General features: G+C 34.1%; 1 protein-coding gene and 1 long non-coding RNA gene across 6 annotated transcripts in view; one reads left to right on the plus strand and one right to left on the minus strand.

Annotated features, from left to right (window-relative positions):
* LOC143644725 (uncharacterized) overlaps positions 1–4057 on the minus strand; it is a 171575-nt gene extending 167518 nt beyond the window's left edge. For 2 of the 3 annotated variants that reach the window (XR_013156833.1, XR_013156834.1), the window contains exons 1-2: positions 3526–4057; positions 1922–2076 (exon numbers count right to left, since the gene is read on the minus strand). This is a non-coding gene — a long non-coding RNA (uncharacterized LOC143644725). The remainder of the gene's footprint in view (positions 1–1921; positions 2077–3525) is intronic. The other variant, XR_013156832.1, reaches the window with a different exon arrangement.
* On the plus strand, positions 3860–16092 carry C8H11orf58 (chromosome 8 C11orf58 homolog). Of its 3 annotated transcripts, none has more exons than XM_077114120.1 (5): positions 3861–4075; positions 8751–8834; positions 11721–11781; positions 13252–13361; positions 14057–16092. In XM_077114120.1, the coding sequence occupies exons 1-5, from the start codon at positions 4013–4015 to the stop codon at positions 14285–14287; spliced, it is 549 nt and encodes a 182-aa protein (XP_076970235.1). In that variant the 5' UTR covers positions 3861–4012; the 3' UTR covers positions 14288–16092. The 3 variants fall into 3 exon arrangements, with proteins under 3 accessions (XP_076970237.1, XP_076970235.1, XP_076970236.1); XM_077114121.1 differs by lacking the exon at positions 3861–4075 and adding an exon at positions 6913–6933; XM_077114122.1 differs by lacking the exon at positions 8751–8834 and having other exon boundaries at positions 3860–4075.
* Positions 16093–20767: the final 4675 nt, after the last annotated feature.

Raw genomic sequence — 20767 nt, forward strand, 5'->3', positions numbered from 1 at the left:
TTTGTTGGCCTTCTCTCCTTAGAAATTCTGAACTACAACCTTCAAAAAGTCACTGTCAAAAAGATGTTCATGATATACTCTTAAGAAAAAAAAAGTAGGGTTATAACAATTGTACAGAATTATCCTATTTTAGGAAAAATATTACATAGAATATTGCAAAGAAATAAGTCTGAAAACCCGTATTGCAAAGTCTTAACAGTGGTTATTATTTTGGGGGGGTGAGATTATAAGTATTTTTAATTTTAATATTTTTCTTGCCTATAAATATATTTTAACTTATCTTCAATGCACATATATTATTGTGGTAAGGAAAATTATTACATAGTTTAGTAAATAAGTATTTTATTCATTTTCAGCACATTATATTTTTATATGTAAAAATAAAAAAGTATTTTTATACTTTTAAAAAATCCTTATATATACTTATCTGTATCACTTATATCTGTATCATATAAGCAGATTAAAATTTTAAGTATAATTTCCAAAATAGTAAAATCATGACTTTCATATAAATATAAGTGCTTAATGGACACAGGATTTCATTTTGGAATGATGAAAATGTTCTGGAATTAGTAATGGTTATAGCTGTACAACATTGTGAATATAACAAAAACTACTAAATTGTATACTTTTAAATGGTTAAAATGATAAATTTTATGTTATATGAGTTTTATTTTACATTCTAAAAAGTTAGAGAAAAAAAAAAACTTCTGAAGGCAACAGGCAACTTCACACCAACTCAGATTATTATAATCAAAAGAGACCCAGGTTCGATTCCCAAAGCCTGCCCATGCCAAAAAACAAACAACAACAACTACTACATAAAAAACAAAAACAGGAAAATGCACAAAGTTCCTCTTTGGAAAGATGGACATATTCTGGTATTGGATGGTGGTGATGACAGAACATTGTGAATGTAATTAACATTTCTGAACTGTACATCTGAATGTGGTTAAAAGGGGAAATGTTAGGTTGCTTATAAGATACTAGAATAAAAATTTTTTAAAAACTCCATGGAACAGCATAACACAGTGAATCCTAAGTTAAACTATGGACTAAAGTGAATAGTACAATTATTAAAATGTGCTTTCATCAACTGTAACAAATATATCACACCTATGCAAAGTATTAATGGGGTGGTATATGGGAATCCTGTGTTTTATGCATGATTGTTGTATAAACCTACAACTTCTCTAATTAAAAAAGTAAAGGTTCTAACTTCTTCAAATATATGGGGAGTCATAAAACAATGAGATACTGATTTACTTTAGATTAGAATAAAAGGTAAACTATAACTACGGATTTATTAAAAACAAAATGAATAGCCTCGAATCACTAGAAAAAAAGAGACTAGAAGGAATTGTTCTTAGATATTAATAGTGGTTACCTCAGAATGTCTCAGGTAAAACAACAACAGGTCTTCTGTAGAGAAAATATTCTTTGAAGCTTTTATTTCCTCTTTAGGTTTGTAAACTATGCTCAGTTGTGACTATCCTTAGTTGAATGGAATGTTAATGTATGTACTCAACAAACATTTATGATTGCCTACTACATGCTAAGAACCGGGTATTGAAAAATGAAGAAGGCATGGTTTCTACCCTTGGAAAAGAATTTCAAAATTCTATTAAAAACAAGCTCTCCTTTCCTTGTCTTTACTACTCAAAAAAGGACACTGCTGAGTTTCTAGGCCTTATATGAGATGCCACTCTGTTACACTATATAAGTTCATTTTTCCTATATTAATTAAAAAATACTTATTGACTACTTTGTGTCTAAAATGAAATAGATACAATCCTGAAGAATGTATTTCAAAGTTCCCCTTGTAACAGAGTATCTTGTTTTTAGCACAAGAAGAGCATTACTAGGTTTCTATATCACATATACATTGTCATTTTATTATACTGTATCATTCCATCCTTACCTATAGGCTTCTGTATATGAAGGAAAATCTGATAAAATGATCTGAATAAAATTTGATAAAATGATCCAGTCTTTATTATGTCTTATATTACTTTCTGGCTTGTGTTCTTGTTTCAATGACAACCTGAAGACTTAGCCATCCAGATGTCAACAATTCTAGTAAAGAAAGAAAAGACATGTTGCTAGCTTATTAAATTTTTCCAAACTTTCACTAATTTTTAAAGTAAGAACTATTTTTTAAATTTCAGTCTAAAGTATCTATTAAGTCATACCATTTATTTACTGGTAATACAGCTAAGAGTTCTAAATAATATACATTACACTCTGTTAAACCCATTGGAGAACTGTAATCCATCCCAGAAAAATGTAACTTAATTTCATTGTAATTATATTTATAGAACCTTGGTAGAATCATGAAGTAGGTAAAATAATTTGTAGCAAATATAAGCAAACACTTCCAAAAGGTGCTCTCGGCATAGGTTTACTCCTCTAACATGATTTACGGTTTATTTTTACCACGGAACAGATAGATTGAGGTGCCCTGTGCTTGGTTACACTTAATAAAACATGACCCTGTTCACTTTTTAAAAAATATTATCCTAATTATACTACTGGTATTCCTCTGCTTTCAAAATAAAGGAGAATTTGAATATATGATGTATAATTAAAGAACTGTCTCACACCTAAGGAAGTCACAATTTCTACACAGGCAGTCAAACTGGAGTAATTGCTAAGCTCAGAAGCTAGCAGTTAAGCACTGTTTCACAGACTGCTCTCGGCACTAAAACACAAAATCTGTGCTGTCATACCACTTACTGATTTTTGCTTTAAAGTATATAAAGTTTTGATCGAGGTCAGAAAGCCCCACGATATGCCAGGTCCTGACAGAAGGTTAGAGTTGAAAGGTAATCAATCAGGTTCAGGCCTGGTTAAAAATTCAAACATCCTCAATACTGCAGGAATGAGACTATGGTATTGGAATAATACGTTAAGATACAGGGCTTTCTGAGCAGACTAGTGGTTATCAGGGGTTGCTTAATGGGCAAGGTGTTTCCTTTTAAGGTAAAAATGTCTTGCACAACACTGATAATGTACCGAATGCCAAAGAACTGTACACTTTAAAACGGTACTTTTTAAAAGTAAAACATAAAATAATTTTTTTTTTTAAAAAGCACGATACAGGGCTTTCTGGCAGAAATGAACTTCACTTGGAGAAGGCCCAGACATTACAATGCCTATCCATCGGTAGCAAAATCGGATAGTGTCACGCCCACCTCAAACAAAGCAGTGTGGAAAGCTTCAAGTATTCTCCCGGCTCGACCCTAGCTTTAATAACAGCCAATTAGCCGGCACTCGACGTGCTGGACTCATTTAGGTGAGAATGAGAAATCACCAAGACATTCGTCAAACTCTTCTAGAAAGAGGCATCACCAGTCACCTAGAAATACTCTGTGAGCAATAGGCAACACACACCAAGGGTGGGAACCACAGAAGCCATTTTTTTTTAAGGTTTTTTTTGGGTTTTTTTGTTTTGTTGTTGTTGTTTGTCATGAGGGGAGGGTACTCAGAAGATTCTATAAGCCAAAAACGACATTACATTCCAACCTAGGTGCTTAATTACAACGGATGCATTTGCCAACGGGGAAGCGTCTCACGGTGAAATGTGAAAACCCAGTCTAACTCTCTTTCTCAGGCGTCGAAACTTTCTTCCAACGCTCACCACCATCACCGCCATCATCGCCATACCCGTCAGCAGAAAAGCTCCCTCCACCAGCCGAAGAGGGCGGAGACTTAGAGGGCACTCCCGCCCCACAGCGCGAACTGCGCCCGCTGGGATTCCTGGGATCTGTAGTTTTAGTCAGCGTCCATCCTTTGTGTAGACACGTAAGGAGAGAGCCAGAAAACTACAATTCCCAGAGTGGACCGGGGTGGCGAGCACCCGCGGCAGTGACGACTGTGGCCGAGAAGGCCCGAAGGGCTCTGCGTTCTGGAGTGGCGCTGCTTGAACGGGTGGCAGGGTGCAGGCTGGTATCTCCGCGGCTGAGGCGAACGGCGGGTGGATTCGGCATTTCCTGTCGAGATCCCCGCAACGATGAGTGCTGCCAGGGAGTCCCACCCGCACGGGGTGAAGCGTTCAGCCTCCCCAGACGACGATGTAAATAACAATGGAGGAATGGTTGAGGGTTGAGGCCTACTAAAGGCTGCGGTAGGCCGGAAAGGGTGGATGAAGAAGAACGCGCCAGAGGTGGCCCAAAGGCGGAAGGTTGGGGGGGGGGGGAGGAACCAGTAGAATTACTGGAAATGTATATCTTCCTTAGTTAGGGTCGGAAAGTGTGAAAACAAGGTCCATACGCCAAGAGCCAGAGACCTGCGTAGGAAGGGGGCTTGAAGAAGGATACCCTCAAAGGGTCAAGAAGTGAAAGAGCTTAATGAAAGGATCCTCATATTTGCGTATTTGGAGAAAAAGGAATGGGGAATGTGATAGTGCTTCTTTTGGACCTTTCTATTCAGCGTAGAAATAGCAAGACTTTCTGTGTTTTACCTTTTAATTACACCTATGATAACGTCAAGATGTTCGTCAGATTGAAGTAAATTTTTTGGGCAGGGTGGTTTTTCAGTGTACTCGTATGACCGAAAACAATGTTAGGCCGAAAATTTTACCAGGGGAATAATTTGGTACTGGCACATGGTGGTGAGGTCCAAGGCGGTGAGACCTAGAAGTCCATTTTGATGTCAGATGCCTCATTTTCCCTTCTCTTGGGAAAATTCTTCCAGCTCAGTTTGTCAGTTTAAATAACAAACCACTAACTCTTTAAAGTAACCCATAAAATATTTACTGCTTTACCTGGTGTTGGGAATGCAGAGATGAATAGGTATCGTGCGCCTTTTTGTATATTTGTCGTAGCGCAGTGTCATGGAGACTGCAGGTAATCGGTATACCTAAAACCAAATCTTTCCTACAATAGATGATGCCATGGGAACGTTGATGGGGAAATTGAGGTTACGGGTGGGCTGGGAGGTGGAAAAGTCCTTACAGGCGAGGTCAAATTTAAGGATAATGAAGGGATGACATCTAGTTTTATTTCAGTTACTGTTACTGATTTTTGAATGTGTAGACTTTTCAATAATGCAGTTAAATGCTTCTCATAATCTTATTTTGTGAACCATAAGAAGGCGGTGGAATACTACTAATGCCATCAGTTGTAATAGAGGAAATGGTGGTAAGAGCCACTCCTCTGTAGTTGGAAGGTGAGATGAAGACCAGAACTGTAAGGGTGTTTAAGGAGATTAATTTTAGGTCCTTAGATTTGGGACTAATGGTTATCCAGTAAGTTTTATTTATGCCCTCTCTTTCTCCCTTCTACTAGCCTTCAGGGTTTTGAGTAACTTAGCTGCCATTTTTAAAGCTATTTGTTTTCCTCCTGGTATTTGTTAGCTGTGGCTTGATTGCTAGGATGTCAGCCACCTGTTTTGCAGAGAAATAATTAGCCTAACAGAAAACTCCAGGTGATATTTTTGTTATTTAACGGAAAGTTAAAGGGATTAAGTCTCTGCAACTTCTGATGCAGTCAGTTAAACTCTATCTTTAAAACCTTTTAAAATTCTAGAGTCATTCCCTTTGAAGGAGATCGTTATAGTTGCAATTCAAGATTAGGGCCTTCACACACTAAAAATGATTTTATTGCTAATGTTATAGTACAGTGCAGTACAGTAAGTTTCCCTCGATCTTGTTTGAAGTCAGTTTTTTCTTTAATGTGAATTTTTATTATTTTTACTGGTAATTGGGGTTATCGTTAAGTACTTGATTTTAGTAATTTTTAGTAGTTTTTTAATTATTACTTTAATAATGTAAAGTATATTACATTATTACATTATTACTTTAAAAATGTGAAATATATTTTAAAGAAATAAATCTAAATTGTTGTGGAAAACCAACTTAGTTATAATACATAGTTGGTCAACAGTCTCTAATGAACGTCCACTGCATGTAAAATACATCACTTTTCCTTTGCCCACTGAGCTTATTTGTTAATTGGAAGTAACGATATATACATATTTTTGGAAGTAACTGTATTTTAAAAGATATTAAAAGTAGAAATTGCATTAACAAATAGAACTCTCAGAAAATGTTGGCAGTATAGAAGTAAATTTTAAGTAAGCATTATTAGGGGATGTTTCGAGGAGGTAGATTGATTGCAGTTCTATGGTAAATGTTATTAAGGGTACTGAGGATGAAGACAACTTAAAAATTGCTTCAGTGGTTTCAGTGTTTTATTGATTTGATTGGAATGGAGAAATCAAAACTATCTTTGGGGAGTGGGGAGGTTAATTTTAGCAACTGGTGGAGAGAGAATATACTGGGCCTCCCTGTGCTTTTTCGAATGCAGCACTTGAACGATGTACTACTTGCTCTTATACTCTAAGGCCTTTGAAAGGAAGCATGAGAGGACTAAATGGATGAATCAGAAGGATTAAAGAAAACATTAAGATGATAGGGTTGTTTATGTAAATCATTGAGAATGTTTGTTCTTTCAATGTTGATAGAATGGGAAAAGTTTTGTTTTTTAGACAGGTTTCTTTTTAACTTAAATCTGTACAATTTTATAACTGGTTCATAGGCTATTTTCTCATACTCTTATTTCATCTGATCATCCAATATGATGTGGAAAGAGCAGAGGAGTTAAGGTTAGAGGATCTAGGCAAGTTACTTAGCCTCTCTGCACCTCAGGATCCTTATTTGTTAAATGGACTGTTGTAAGGAGCTCTTGAGAGAATGTAAGTGAAAAGCACTTTGTAAATTGCAAAACATTGAGCAGTTGTTTGTGTTAAGACAATCTTTTAAAGAAGCCTCTGTAGATAAGGAATTAAAACTAAGAATTTAAATGTTAGGTTTAGACTCACAAAGGAGGAGATTTAGTGAAAAGCCGAACTGAAGTTTCACCAGTACTTTTTTTTTTTTTAACTATATTGAACCAGAAAAAGGAGCTAAGTGATCTGTAAGAATGTATGAAGGTGAGTAGGCAAAACCATAACAGTATATAAAAACCACCACCACCAAGAGGAGTTTTTAAAAAGCCTATAAGTGTATCCAGTGTGGTATAAAAACTTCAACTCATATACCTAGGGAAAATAGTTGATTTAAGAAAAAAGTTTCTGGGTGGTGCAGGGGTGGCTCGGTGGCAGAATTCATGGCTCCATGCCAGAGACCCTGGTTCGATTCCTGGAGCCTGCCCATTTAAAAAAAATAATAATAAGTTTCTTAGTCTAATGCATAATTTTTGGCAGTAAGAATTCAGGGATAGTGACAAACAACTTTACAGGAAATTTTAATATGAATTGAGCCATAGCAAACCCAAATTTCTATTACATATTTTCTTAACTTTGATGGTATATATACCCAGAATGGGCAGCATCTGCTAAATATAGGTCACTGCTCATCAGCTGTCATGTGTGAACCCTTAACATATAATTTCAGCGTTAAAATCCATTCTCATTACTTCTAGGTTTTCTTGCATTTATGTTATTAGAACATAGTACTTGCAGAACTTTGAAACCCCTACTCATTTTTTTGTGTCAAAGAAGTATTGTCATCTTAAGTCTATAATTGCAAAACATTTTGATTATAAACTCAATTAGAATGATCAGTCCATTGAATGCTTTCATTTCTACATCTGTATTCTTCCTGTTGCCTTTGTATATACAGCTGCCTTCATTTAGCATTTCTCTGCTTACAAATTGTATTGAATAAATTTTGGAACACAAAGTCAAAAGGATGAAATAAAACCTTCAGTATCCTTTTAGAAAAAACGAATGCTGCATTCTCTTGTTACATAATATTGCAAGATGAAGTCCTTCCTGTTGAGTGACTTGCTCGATGAGAATGTATTTCTTTCTGGGGATAGGTGGGGGCTCTTGTCCATTTTTGATTTGGAGAAAAGTCATCTAGCATTTAGTAATGCATCATCCAAAGACAGTCTGAATTTTGCATATAAAATTAATTTCCTCTTCATTAGTCTAGACCTGTCATTTTGCATTCACCTTATTCTAATTATGAAATGCCTTCCTTTGTCAGTTATTGTTCATTTGCATAAAATGAAAAGTTCTGAAATCTCAACTATCGAATGAAAGTGAAGAGCAAACATCAGAGAGGGTGGTACCATACTATTTCTTCAATTTGTAAAAGGATCTGATGGATCCATTTGATAATTGCAAGATGGAATTAGTAATAGTAAATTTTCTCTCTGTCCTTTGGAAGACCTCTAAGAATAAAAGTTTCACATATCAGTCTTTACAAATAATTAAAACTGCCCAAAAAAGAAACTGAAGAACTAAAAGGGTCCAGTGGACACTGGTAATTATACTGTCCTTTTGAATATCACTAAAGCCAGAATTTTTAACTTCAGCTAATAACTGTTGAAACCTGGGTTCAAAGTTTTAGGTGCATTAGGACCCTGTAAGACTCTAGAGCAGTGGTTCTCAAAGTGTGGGCCCCATATCTGCATCAGTATCACACAGAAATTTGTTTTCCTTTGTTGGGCCCCAAACTCTGGAGGTGGGTCTGGCAGTCTGTTTAATGAACATTCCAAGAGAATCTTACGCATTTGAATGTGAGAACTACAGCTTTAGCTACTAAGGAACTAACAGATTCAACCTTGAGAAATTGAAAGAGAGTGTATTTGATTTTGAATGCTATATTCTTAACTTCCTAAGCAAGAACAGTGAACACTGTTTATAGCTAAAACTGACAGAAAAACTGAGTTTTAGATAGAGTATAGATTTGTAATACTTTTTTTTTGTAAAAAAAATTAATGGGCTGGTTTGTTTTCTAGCTTGGATCTAGCAATTGGGAGGCAGCAGACTTAGGTAATGAAGAAAGAAAACAAAAATTCTTGAGGCTTATGGGTGCAGGAAAGGTAAGCAGATGATACATATTAACCTTTTCTGTGAAAATAATGCCTGTTTTTATATAAAGTGAGAAGGACTGAATACACTTTGATCCCATTTTCCTGTTTTGTGTGATTAGGTTTAGCTTTGTGAAGTTTAACATAACTTATCACTTAAAATTTTATACCATTTCTGAATCATTTTTAAGATTCTCAGTGCCTTTGGACAATAAGGTTTGGAGACTATATGAAGAAAAATTTGGTTCAAGGAGACTTCTTTGGAAAAAAAGAAATGTGAAAGTTTATGATTTGCCATCTGTTAGTCTGATGATTTGATAGAATATATACTGAAATTCAGTATATATTCTGAGTGTATCCTGTAGGAATAGACATTTCTGTCCAAAGCCATTTGATAGGTCTGTCACTTTATAGCTCCCTCAAGCCCTTGAAGTAGTAGTAGCCAAGGGAGTATCCTTCATCAGAAACCTAATTTAAAAAATTTTCAATACATTTTGAAGTGCCTCTCAGTTTGATTAATATGTAGTAGAAAATGTAAAATACACGTGCTAGAATAACATCACTAGAAGAAACATTTCTTTAGCTGTTTTTACATATAATTACAGTAGTCTAAACATTTTTTATAAGCAAGTAAATCCAGTTTCCTAACATTGTCCCAGTAGAGTCTTCCTACAAACCACATTTAGATGAAGTAAGAAAACTTTTTTTCTCTTTTAAACTCCTTTAAATGAAATTCTGCCCTGTGTATTAGGAATGCATGTAGGAATGGATTCATGCATTTCACTAACAATTATTGACTACTTCATGCAAGACAAGGCTCTGGGGTCACATAGAATAATAACACATGTTTGGAATCATTGTGTAATGGAGAAAACCCAAATAATAACAATACAGAATTATAATTGCTGTGAAATAGCCATGCATACAGTGCTGTGGAATCACAAAGAAGTGACAGCTAACTCTGGTGTAGCAGTGCAAGAAAACTTTTCAGAAATAAAATTGTTCTGAATCTGAAAGGATGAGGAGTTAGCCAGACTAAAACAGTAGGGGTAGGGAGGGATCATGTAAAACATTAAGACCTATACAAAGGAAACATTCATATAATATCTCATTAGTTCACATTTCCCAGAAATTTGTAATTTGACACAGAATGTAGTCTGAAGTTTCTCTTGGTTCTGTGAGAGGAAAAGGTTTGTTAAAGATACATAAAATAAATAAACTTAGTGGAATGAAAATTCTTCAAATACTTAGAACATCTTAACAAAATGTATGAAATTTGGCTACCAGTAAATAGGCTATTTAACATAAATTAGTTGAATTCTTTGCTAGTGAACCCAAGATTGTAGCTTATTCTGTTTTGTGGCCACAAAGTATATTCTTAATTTTAACTAGCTATGGTGAATATTTTAATCTTTACAGGAAGAACCTGCTGAGGAGAGTGGGTAGATCAGTGCAGTAATACCATCATCATCCTAGAAAAGTTGATGCTATTATATGTATTCAGATCTTGTTAATGGATGTCTGTTCTGTGATCTAAAGAAACAGCCCACTGAATCACTGATTTGTTTTATGTGTTCATGGCATGTGAGACAATAAACATCAATGCTTGAGGTTTTTCACTGGTATCATCTTTGTGTATGGAGACTGCTTCTGCCATTGTTTCACCATAGGAAGACTTGTTAGTGTATCTTCACAGCTGATTAAAATTAGTTATTTATCTATGAACCATAACATGTGGATAGATTATAACTGTTAAATTGGGGGTTAAAAGAGCAAAAATGTAAATCTAGATTTGTTTCTGCATCTTTTTAATTAATGTAAAACTGGACTGGAGATATAAGTTTTTCCTTCCATCTTACACATAGCTTCCTTTAATAATAAAACTACATTTTTGTGAAACAGGTTGACCTGTTCATTGTAATTTCCTACTTAAGTTTTTTTTTAATTGTTGTTGCTAAACATTGAATAGTAAGGAAATTTGATGTGTATTATATAGAGAATAACAATAAAACAAATACTTGTGTACTTACTTCTAGATAAAGAAAAGGCCTATTAATATTTGATCTAATAGATTTTAAATATAGGTAGATCTTTGGATTTTACAATACTTGAGACCTAAATATAGATTCAAAGAGAAGATTTTATCCACACTGAATAAATTGTATATTAATATGTAACTACATGATGTAGATACACATTCACCCCACCCCACTCATCTACTACTCTTCCTGCTTCTAAACACACTAGCTTTGTTGCTGCTACTTAAACACCTCTAGATAAACTCCTGTGATGGAGGCATTGGATAGTGTGCATTAGTATCAGCTGGAGGGCTTGTTAAAATGCAGAGCCCTGTCTCCAAGCCATTGATTTGTAGATGGGGGTTGGGATTGTTGAGGACAGAGAACTTGCATATCTCTAACAAGTGGCCAGGTGTTTGATGATCTTGCTGGTTCAGGGACCACATTTTGAGAATTCCTTAGAGCAGTGCTATTCCATTTATCTGGAGTGTTCTCCCCAGTCAGTATCTCTGATTATGTTTGTGTCCTTATGCAGACATGTTCCCAGTCCACCCCAGCTATCCATTCCATTTAAAATTCCAGCTTTTGTTCCTTACCCTTACCCTGCATACTCTGCCATCCTTTTCCTGCTCTTTCTTTTTCTTCTGTGTTACGTACTACTTCTAACATACTATACTATAATTTACTTACCTTCATTACATTTATTGCCATTTCTCCTTCCCATCCCCACCCTTGCAAGGACATAAGTTTCAATAAAAAGGATTTAGTCTTCCTTACTATATCCCAAAGGCTTGGAATAGTGTTGAGCACATAGTAGACACTCAGTAATTATGTTAAATTAGTGGTCTCGAATTCTAATATATTTTCTACCTTTTTATAGAAGGAACATACTGGTCGACTTGTTATAGGAGATCACAAATCGACATCTCACTTCCGAACAGGTGAGGGTAAAACATAATTAAAGTGAAGGTGATAAATTAGAAATTTGAAATATCTGTACTTATTTCAGAGCAGTCTAACTTTTTTGTATATAACTATGTGTTCATGATGAAAATATTGGAATTGGAAATGTATCATATATAAATATAATGATACATATGTGAATAATAGTGTGCACTTCAATTAAAAATATTTGACTATATAGAAACACAATAACAAAAAAACATCTTTTTCTATCCTTGTTTTTACTGATTCAGAATATAAATTTAATTGTAGTAAGTATTGTAAAAAATATTTTTTATTGAATATCGAAAAAATTATTTTTTTAAGGAAAGATTTTTTATAAAGCTGAAAATGAATTTGTATTTGAGTTCATCTGAAAAGTGAACTTTTCTTTATTTAAATTTACCCTAATCCTAAAAATTTACCCTAATCATTACCCTATTAATGTCTAAATAATATGGCATAGTGACCTAGATTATATTTAACAAAACTTTTAATTTATTTAAATTAACTTTATACTCACCAATAATATATAGCACATTTTAGAATTAATAGCTCTTTATTTTTCTGGTGTTAAAACATTTAGATCAAATTGATTTACATTGATCCTTAAGACAGAAAGTATCCCTCAGCTTTGCAGAATAGACAAATATTTAATAGCTGCATTTATTCTTATAAAATTGTGAGTTTTATGAATAAAAATATTGCAGGGCACCATTTGTGATATATAAAGTGAAATTCCTCATATATTTACAAATTAAAATATACACAGGAAGCTTCAGTGGTATTGGCAATGTTCTGGTTCTTAAGTGGTGGCTTTGTTAGTATTTCTTTAGTATTCTGCTTCATAACTTAGGCTGTATACACATTATATCATATGTTGCATAATACAAATGAAATGTTTAAATTTATTTCGCTTTAGTAAACTGATAAGCAAAGAAAGGCATAAAGAAGAGCCATTCATTATAAGGTCATTTTAGTAATCCATTCTCTGAACAGAGTTGCCTGCCTTTTCACTATGTCTATCCAAAGCTTTTATTTGTTAGAGTTTTTTTGGGGGGGAGGGGGGCACTAGAAGAAACTTTCAGTTTTCAGGAAACCATTAATTAGGCTCTAAACAAGCTAAAACATTTAATACCCTCCACACAACACTGAGACTTTTAGGTGTCTGGTTTGGATTATCAAATAGGCAAATATAAATTCTTCATCTTTTATAAACACTTCTATGATTCAGGGGGTGGCTACTAAAGAAGTAATCATAAATACATCCTCCAGTGATTTTATTTGGATAACTGCCTGTGGTATAGAAATCTATCCAAAAATTTCATTGTGAAATTTGTCACAACTAGAAAAATCAAGCCTAAATATAATAGTGTCTGTATTAGGGTTTTTTTTTTTTTTTTTTTTGGTGTAATCGAATATTTTTATTAATTTGACTGAAACATAACCAAAGTACACTGGACATGCAGGGGAAGAAGACAAGAAAATTAATGAAGAATTGGAGTCTCAGTATCAGCAGAGTATGGACAGTAAATTATCAGGAAGATATCGACGACATTGTGGACTTGGCTTCAGTGAGGTAGTAATTTATTTTCATTGATTGGGAAGACAAATTTTCATTTTTATATAATCTATTAGCACTCGCCTATCAGATTAACCTGGCAACATGAGTCATATGTAAAAATTTCTACATACAGGTTACTTAAAGTATTTTTATATGCCCAGCTGGGTCTCTATTGGTAATCTGAAGAGATGTTTTTGAGGGTTTTATAAATGTTTTCTGACAACAGCTTAATGTAAATTTTGCTTATTTAATTGTTAGGTCTCATCCTTACTAGTTATGAGCTGCATACAAAATAGATTAAATATTTTGTGTAAGTTTAAAATATTGGCTTAGGAGAATTCATTTCCTAAGTGATCCCTTTTTATATCATGAATTAATGTGAGACTACTTGTTAACTACTCCAAAGTATATAATATAATATGTAATATATATATAATATAATACAGTGGTTTTCAAAATGTAGGGAAAGAGGGATGAGGAACGAACCTCAGAGCCCTTAAAATCCTCTTCAAGAACAGTATATAAATTGATCAATATGGAGATTATCAGTCCTCTGGCAGCCTCTGATCAGATCCAGTTTTAAAACCATGGGTTGGATTTTTAGGAAGAGGACAGTTTTTAAAACTTGATGACAAAAATTAGGGTCTTCTCCAGTTTTTGTACTGGATAATTGTTTTTATTTTTTAAAAAAAAGCCTTTGATATTTTTAGGTAGAAGATCATGATGGAGAAGGAGATGTGGCTGGAGATGATGATGATGATGATGATTCGCCTGATCCTGAAAGTCCTGATGACTCTGAAAGTGATTCAGAGTCAGAGAAAGAAGAATCTGCTGAAGAGCTTCAAGCTACCGAACACCCTGATGAAGTGGAAGATCCCAAAAACAAAAAAGATGCAAAAAGCAATTATAAAATGATGTTTGTTAAATCCAGTGGTTCATAACTCCCAAACACTTAGTCTTTGTATTAAAAGTAAGCCTTATTGTTATAATGCACAGTGGAGGACTGCTTATAGAGCACAGACCTTTGTATTATAATTTTTAAAAAGGCCCTTTTAAATAATTACAAAGAGTGTTTGCTTTCAGATGCCATGGGTTACACTTTTATGGGCATGACTATAACCATTTTTGTAAAGAGTAAGAGTTGTATAAAATAAGAAATAAATACAATACTCAGCTTCCTTTCATATTAGCATCATCAGCCCTCTAACCTCACCTTTTTACCCCTTCTGATGCAATTATGGGGGAGACACTTTTGAAACAGGTAATGTTTTGTGACTTTGTGATAGCTGTTTTATCTTTTTTGTTCCTTCATATTTTTCTCTTATAAAAAGTTTAATTGATACTGTGATATGTTCATGAAAAATATTCTTCTGTTATACTTTGTTACAGTAGAACTGTGTATCATGGCTATTTCTCCTGACAGTAGCAGTCTAAATTAATGTTGGCAAAAGGTTAGGTACTTAGTTTAGTCTTACTGATTCAGCTCTACTCTTTGGACCAAAGCAACCTGAGAGCAAGTACTTTCACACCTGTTAGGGCTTTATAGCTGTCATACATTTGGGATGTTATGAACTTAAGCTGTCTATATAATTTGAATTGCATCCTACATTAGATTTTTGATAAAATTTGGTTTTTACGTAAATTATTTCTCTGATTATTTGGTCCTAGCTACTTTGGATTATGTAAAACTGAATTTTTTTTTAAGGTAATATGTGGCCATGGTTCATTTTCTCCATAAGACCTAAATAAAGAGAAAGCAGTTTCCCCTATTTGGTTGTGATACCTTTATCCTCATTATATAAAAATGAGGGACAGGCTTTTTGAACAAGCTGAAACAAATTCTCTTCTTTTATTCCATTGCTGTTGTCTTGATTATAATTACTATAAAGTGGTATTACTTTCTAATTTTATTGCTGCTCCTGTTGGAGTAAGATTAGAATTATCTGACTGCTATTACATGGTTGATTTGTACAGCAGATTAACATAAACTACATTATGGGATGGATAGTCAATGGTGTGAACAATTGGATCCAAAGTTTTAATGTTTTTCTGAGTAACGTGTTCAAAGACTTGTCATACCTGTTTGTGAGCTGAACTATGATACATTTTAGATAAGTATGCATTTGATGTATTAGATTTTTTAAAATTATTCCTGTGTCATTTTGAAATTTAGAATGTGTTAGAGGAATATAGCACCTAGAACAGGTGAGATTTCTGGTTTATACAATTCATCCTTAAATATTTTTCATATATTATAGACCCCAAGTTTAGCTTTTGTTTTTGTTTGTTTTGTTTTGTTTTTGTTTTAAAATAGATGCTGCCCAGTGTGGTAAAAATACTGAGTCAGTGGATAGTAGACAATAACGTGATATTTAACAAATTTTAATTGGTTTGGAAAAGTTTGGCTTCATTCAGCAAACTTTAGTTTGGCCGTTGGTTTTCAAATATCTAGTTTTTGGGGTTTATTGTAATACATTTAAGTAAAAAGTAAGGACCAATTATGTTTAAGAATTGAGGAAAAAGATCAGTATTATGTTTTAAAAAGTGAGTATTTTTCACCCGTTCATTGTTTAGATATGCTAGGTTATAAGTCTTTGTTCTGATAATGTAAATAGAAAAGCTTTCTAAAGTAACTGAACTAGAATACTTTCTTCATCTTCAAATAGAATAATTCTGATTTCAATTAATTCATGTACTAATGGACATTAACATAATTTAGGGTTGGAATAAATTTAGGTCAATTGTTCCACGTGGTCTAAGTGTCCTGGCACAGCATCATGGCTGTTTTTTAGGCATGAATGTTGTTGTTTTTTTTTTTTTTCTCTTTAATGTGGGGGGCAGGAAACAAAAGAGTGATGCATGTCATCTAAATATCACTACTTAAAAATAATACTAGGTGGGAAAATACAAATTCTTTTCATGCAGTGAGACACTATAAAGTGAAAAATTTAACAGCAACTATTCCATATCATTTTATTCCTGAAATGTGCATTTAACTTACTTCTACCAGATATTTGCCTAAACTCAAGTGTTTACCTATACCAATGATTTAACTTTCTTATTGAAAAGAATGTTTTCAGAACACAGTTTGCAGTTTTATTTGCATTCATAGGTAAAAGTTCTTTTCTCCAATTTATAATTTTTAAAAATTCGAACAAATTGAAGGTACCGAAAAATCTGGAGTGTTTACAGTTCTGATTAAACCATATTTGAGAGCAGAAAGGTCACATTCTTTGAATAAATTTGGGGGAATAAAAAATTTCAACAAACTGGTTGACTTTAGTGACCACTTCCTACTCAAGAGGCTTTTAGTTCCATTACTTAGTTTCCACTGCAGGCACATCCTGGATACTTTCAATATCCAAAAAGCTTTACATCTGTTCAATTCAGATCACTGTCTGTTTTCACTGACTTCATAAGCCTGGTCTAGATTTTTAGCTGATTTATCAATTCAGTATCATTGTTAATATCTCAGCTAACCTTCCTTTATGGCATGCCATCCCAGAAAATCCAAACCTTAGTTGTATCTGACCCCCCACAGTGCATTTCTGGGGAAGGTCACCAAATGCACAAATCAGTCAACTAATGTCAGCCAACCTCAGCACTGCCCATTAGCCTTGCTGCTTTTTCTAGCCTTGTTAACTCCTATTCTCCTTTAGAACCTCTGTTCTCAAACTTATGGACATGCTCTCCCCTTCTTTACTTTTAACATATTCTCATCTACTTTATAAAAAAAATAGAGGCCTTCAAGCATAAATTCCCTGAACTTCCATCTATAAAGTAATCCACAATCATGAAGTGTTCTATCATGTTCTACATCCCATGCCAGCAATACCACCTTCTTGAGGGATTAGCTGACTAACCTTGAACATATTTTGATTTCTCTGGGTATCTCTTCCTCTGAAAATGAGAATAGCACCAACCCCGTATAGTATGGTAGATAACCGAATAGTAAACGCTCAGCACAAGGATTGTTGGCACTAAGTGTTTAATAAATGCTAACCACTGTTAGTCCCTTGTAGTTCTTGTGAACCTAGTGCTTTTATCTTCTTTTGACTTCCTCAGTCTGTTGACCATTTTCTGTCAGCATTTACTTCTCAGGTGTTCCAATATTAGGGAAAAAAATTATTCCTAGATGTAACCTGTATAGCCTTCAGCTGCAATCCTATCTCTACTTTCTAAATCCAATTTTACTAAATTGTTTCTATCCCTTTCTATCCCACTTCATCCTTTCCCTCCTCAACCCACTAACTACTTAGATTAAATCAATGGTTCTCAGTTGTTTTTTCAATTCTTTACTTGACATCTGCCATTGTTAGCCAGAAGGCTTCACAGGCTTCAAACTGGAACGTGTACACCCTTGGTGTATATGAAATTATTCAATAGACAATTTCCAGATCCTGAGCATCCCACGTACTTGATCCTAAATTGATCTCACCGAAAATTCCTCTCCCACCTCTTCAGGGTATCAGAATCTTTCTCCCACTAAAAGAAAGGCAGTAACTCTGTCATCCCAAATCTTACTTGGGAGTAAAATCTTACTGGGCTCTTTTTTTTTTTTTCAGTTTGGTATACAGGTCTGATTTGTAACACATACAGTCATTCACCACAGTAAGAATACAAAATATTTCTATAACCTAAGGAACACTCTCATGCTGTTCCCTCAAACCCCTGGCACCCACTAATCAGTGCTCTGTCACAGTTTTGTCTTCTGAGAATGTCATATAAATGGAAGCATACCATATGTAACCTTTTGAGACTGGCTTCTCTCAGAAAAAGCCTTTGAGATTCATCCAAGCTGTTGTGTACATCAATTATTCACTCCTTTCTATTATATAGTCTTTTATAGGTGTGCCATGGTTTATCCATTCACTTATTGAAGGACATTTGAGTTTTTCATTATTGGCAATTATAAATATAGCTATTTTTAAGCATTTTCAGGTTCTTGGATAGACGTTATCTCATTTCTCTACAATAAAATATCCAGGAATGATGTTGCTGTACCATGTGGTAAACGTATGTTTAAGAAATTGCAAAACTTTTGAAAAGTGGCTTTACTATTTTGCATTCCCATCAACATGTGAAAGTTTCAATTGCTTTGAATCCTCACCAGCACTAGGTATTGACAGCATTTTTTTTTAAGGATTTAGGTGTGTAATATCTGTGGTTTTGATTTCCATTTCCGTAATAGTTAATGATGAACCTCTTTCATGTGTTTATTTGCCTTCTGTATTTCTTCTTTGGTAAAGCATCTATTCAATTCTGCCCATATTTCAATTGGGTTGTTTGTTTTCTTATTGTTGGGTTTTAAGAGTTCTTTGTATATTTTGGATACTAGTCCTTCATCAAATATGTGATTTGCCAATGCAGTATTTTTTCCTAGTCTGCAGTTTTTTTCATCTGAACAGGTTATTTGACACAGCGGTTTTTAATTTTGATGAAGTCCAATTTATCATTCTTTTATGGATCATGTTTTTAGTATCATACCTAAGAACTCTGCAGGCCATGAAGATTTTTTCCTGCTTCCTTCCAAAAGCTTTATTATAGTTCTATGTTTTACATTTAGTTCTGTGATACTGTTAAGTTTTATATAAGGTGGGAAGTTCAAGTCAAACTTTTTTTTTTTTATACTTCTGCATGTCCATTTGTTCAACTATGCTGAAAAGACTATCTTGTCCATTGAATTGCTGTTGTACCATTGATAGGAATCATATTTGTATGGGACTTTATCTATTCTGTTCCATTAGCTTATAGGTCTATCCCTTGCCAATACCACAATGTCTTGATTACTGTAGCTTTATAGTAAGTCTTAAAATCCAGTAGTGTGTTTTCCAACTTTATTCTTTTCCAAAATTGTTTTTGACTGTTTGACTTTCTGTGCCTTTTCAAGTACATATTGGCGCTCATTCCCTTTCAGTACATAACTGATAACTTGTTCCTTTTATGTGGCCACATGGTATTTAATCAAAGGGATAAAATACATGTATTTAACTGGCCTCCTATTGCTCGACAGTTTGCCACATTTTCTTCTAGCACTATTAAACTAGAGAAACTTTACTTTTTGTGTTCCATGCAAAGAAAAATCCTTGGGTTTTTGCTTATTATTGCTTCTGCTTGGATGCCCTAAGGATTCTATATTTATTTTGGAAGTCCAGCAATATTCCAAGAAGTCTCAGTGTTCACCATTCCAATTAAATTTTTGCTGGGACTCTTGATTTGTAGCTTTAAAATATGTTGTTTTGCTTCATTTGCTCCTTTAGGAGCTCCAATTATATGCATGTTGCATCTCCTGTTTCCAGGTCATTTTTCTTTACTTTTTTTTCAATCTTGTTCTTTATTCCCCTTACTGTGATTTGAGGCTGTACACTCTGTCCAATATTATATTTATTTTTATGATTTTATTTTTTCCCTGAGGTTCCGTCAGCTCATATTTCACTTATTGTTTTACCCTATCTTCTTATATTTTTGATGTGTGCTCTTATTTTAAAGAGGTGAATCTTTTCATTAATATTTTAATGTTAACATGAAATGTTTGGTCATGATTGAGTCCCCACCATGGGCGAGGCACTATTCTACGCATTGGGAGTACAGCAATGAACAAAATCAGGTCCCTGATAGGAAGCTTACATTTTGTTGGAGGAGAGACATACAATACTTAACAGGTGGTGAAAATATTACAAAAAAAAATAAAATAGGATAAAAAAAAGTGAATGAAAGTGCCGGAATAAGGAAGAGGCAGCAGAGGATTGTGAGATGAGTTCAGAAAAATAGGGAAAAGATCACTTATAAGCATGGTATGAATTTTGGATTTTATTCTGAGGATGGGAAGACATTGGTGAGTTTTTTATTAGAGAAGTGACATGATCTAGTTAAGAAATCATAGGCTACTGTGTTTTAAAACAAAAAATATTGTAGGGATCCAATCTTGAAAATGAAGAGCATGGTTATTTGATTGTTGCAATATTCTGAGAGCACAGGAGCTTGGACTAGGATGGATGTGATAGAAGTAGTAGGAAATAGATCCTAGATGTATTTTGAAGGCAAAAGCCAGTAGTATTTGCCTAAGATTGATGTAACATATGAGAGAGGTGTGAAGAATGAGGTTTGCAGAGAATGGAAAAAGTGATGACTCATCTTAAAATAGATTTTCTTCCCAAGTATTTGCAGTTTTCATTGCTAGGATAGCTCTCCAATGCTTCCAAACATATTTTTTCGCCTGCTTTTCACCTTGTTCTTAGTAGAGAAATTGATTCAAAGCAAGCTTGCGCATCACTGCTAGAAGCAGAATTATTTTTTCTATAAAACATTTTTGAGAAAAACATTTACAGGCCTAAATAAATGGAGGGATATCCCATGTCTGTGGATTAGACGATTCAGTATTACAGAGATGCAGTTCTCAAAGTGATGCAGATGCACTGCAA

The sequence above is a fragment of the Tamandua tetradactyla genome, chromosome 8 (genome assembly GCF_023851605.1).
Source record: "Tamandua tetradactyla isolate mTamTet1 chromosome 8, mTamTet1.pri, whole genome shotgun sequence".
Taxonomy (NCBI): Eukaryota; Metazoa; Chordata; class Mammalia; order Pilosa; family Myrmecophagidae; genus Tamandua; species Tamandua tetradactyla.

Bases quoted from the DNA above. Each gene is read 5' to 3' on its own strand.
- C8H11orf58 (XM_077114120.1), top strand. From the start codon at position 4,013: ATGAGTGCTGCCAGGGAGTCCCACCCGCACGGGGTGAAGCGTTCAGCC. The intron at 4,076-8,750 runs GTAAATAACAAT...TTTGTTTTCTAG, and splicing joins CAGCCTCCCCAGACGACGAT to CTTGGATCTAGCAATTGGGA. The intron at 13,362-14,056 runs GTAGTAATTTAT...TGATATTTTTAG, and splicing joins GTGGACTTGGCTTCAGTGAG to GTAGAAGATCATGATGGAGA.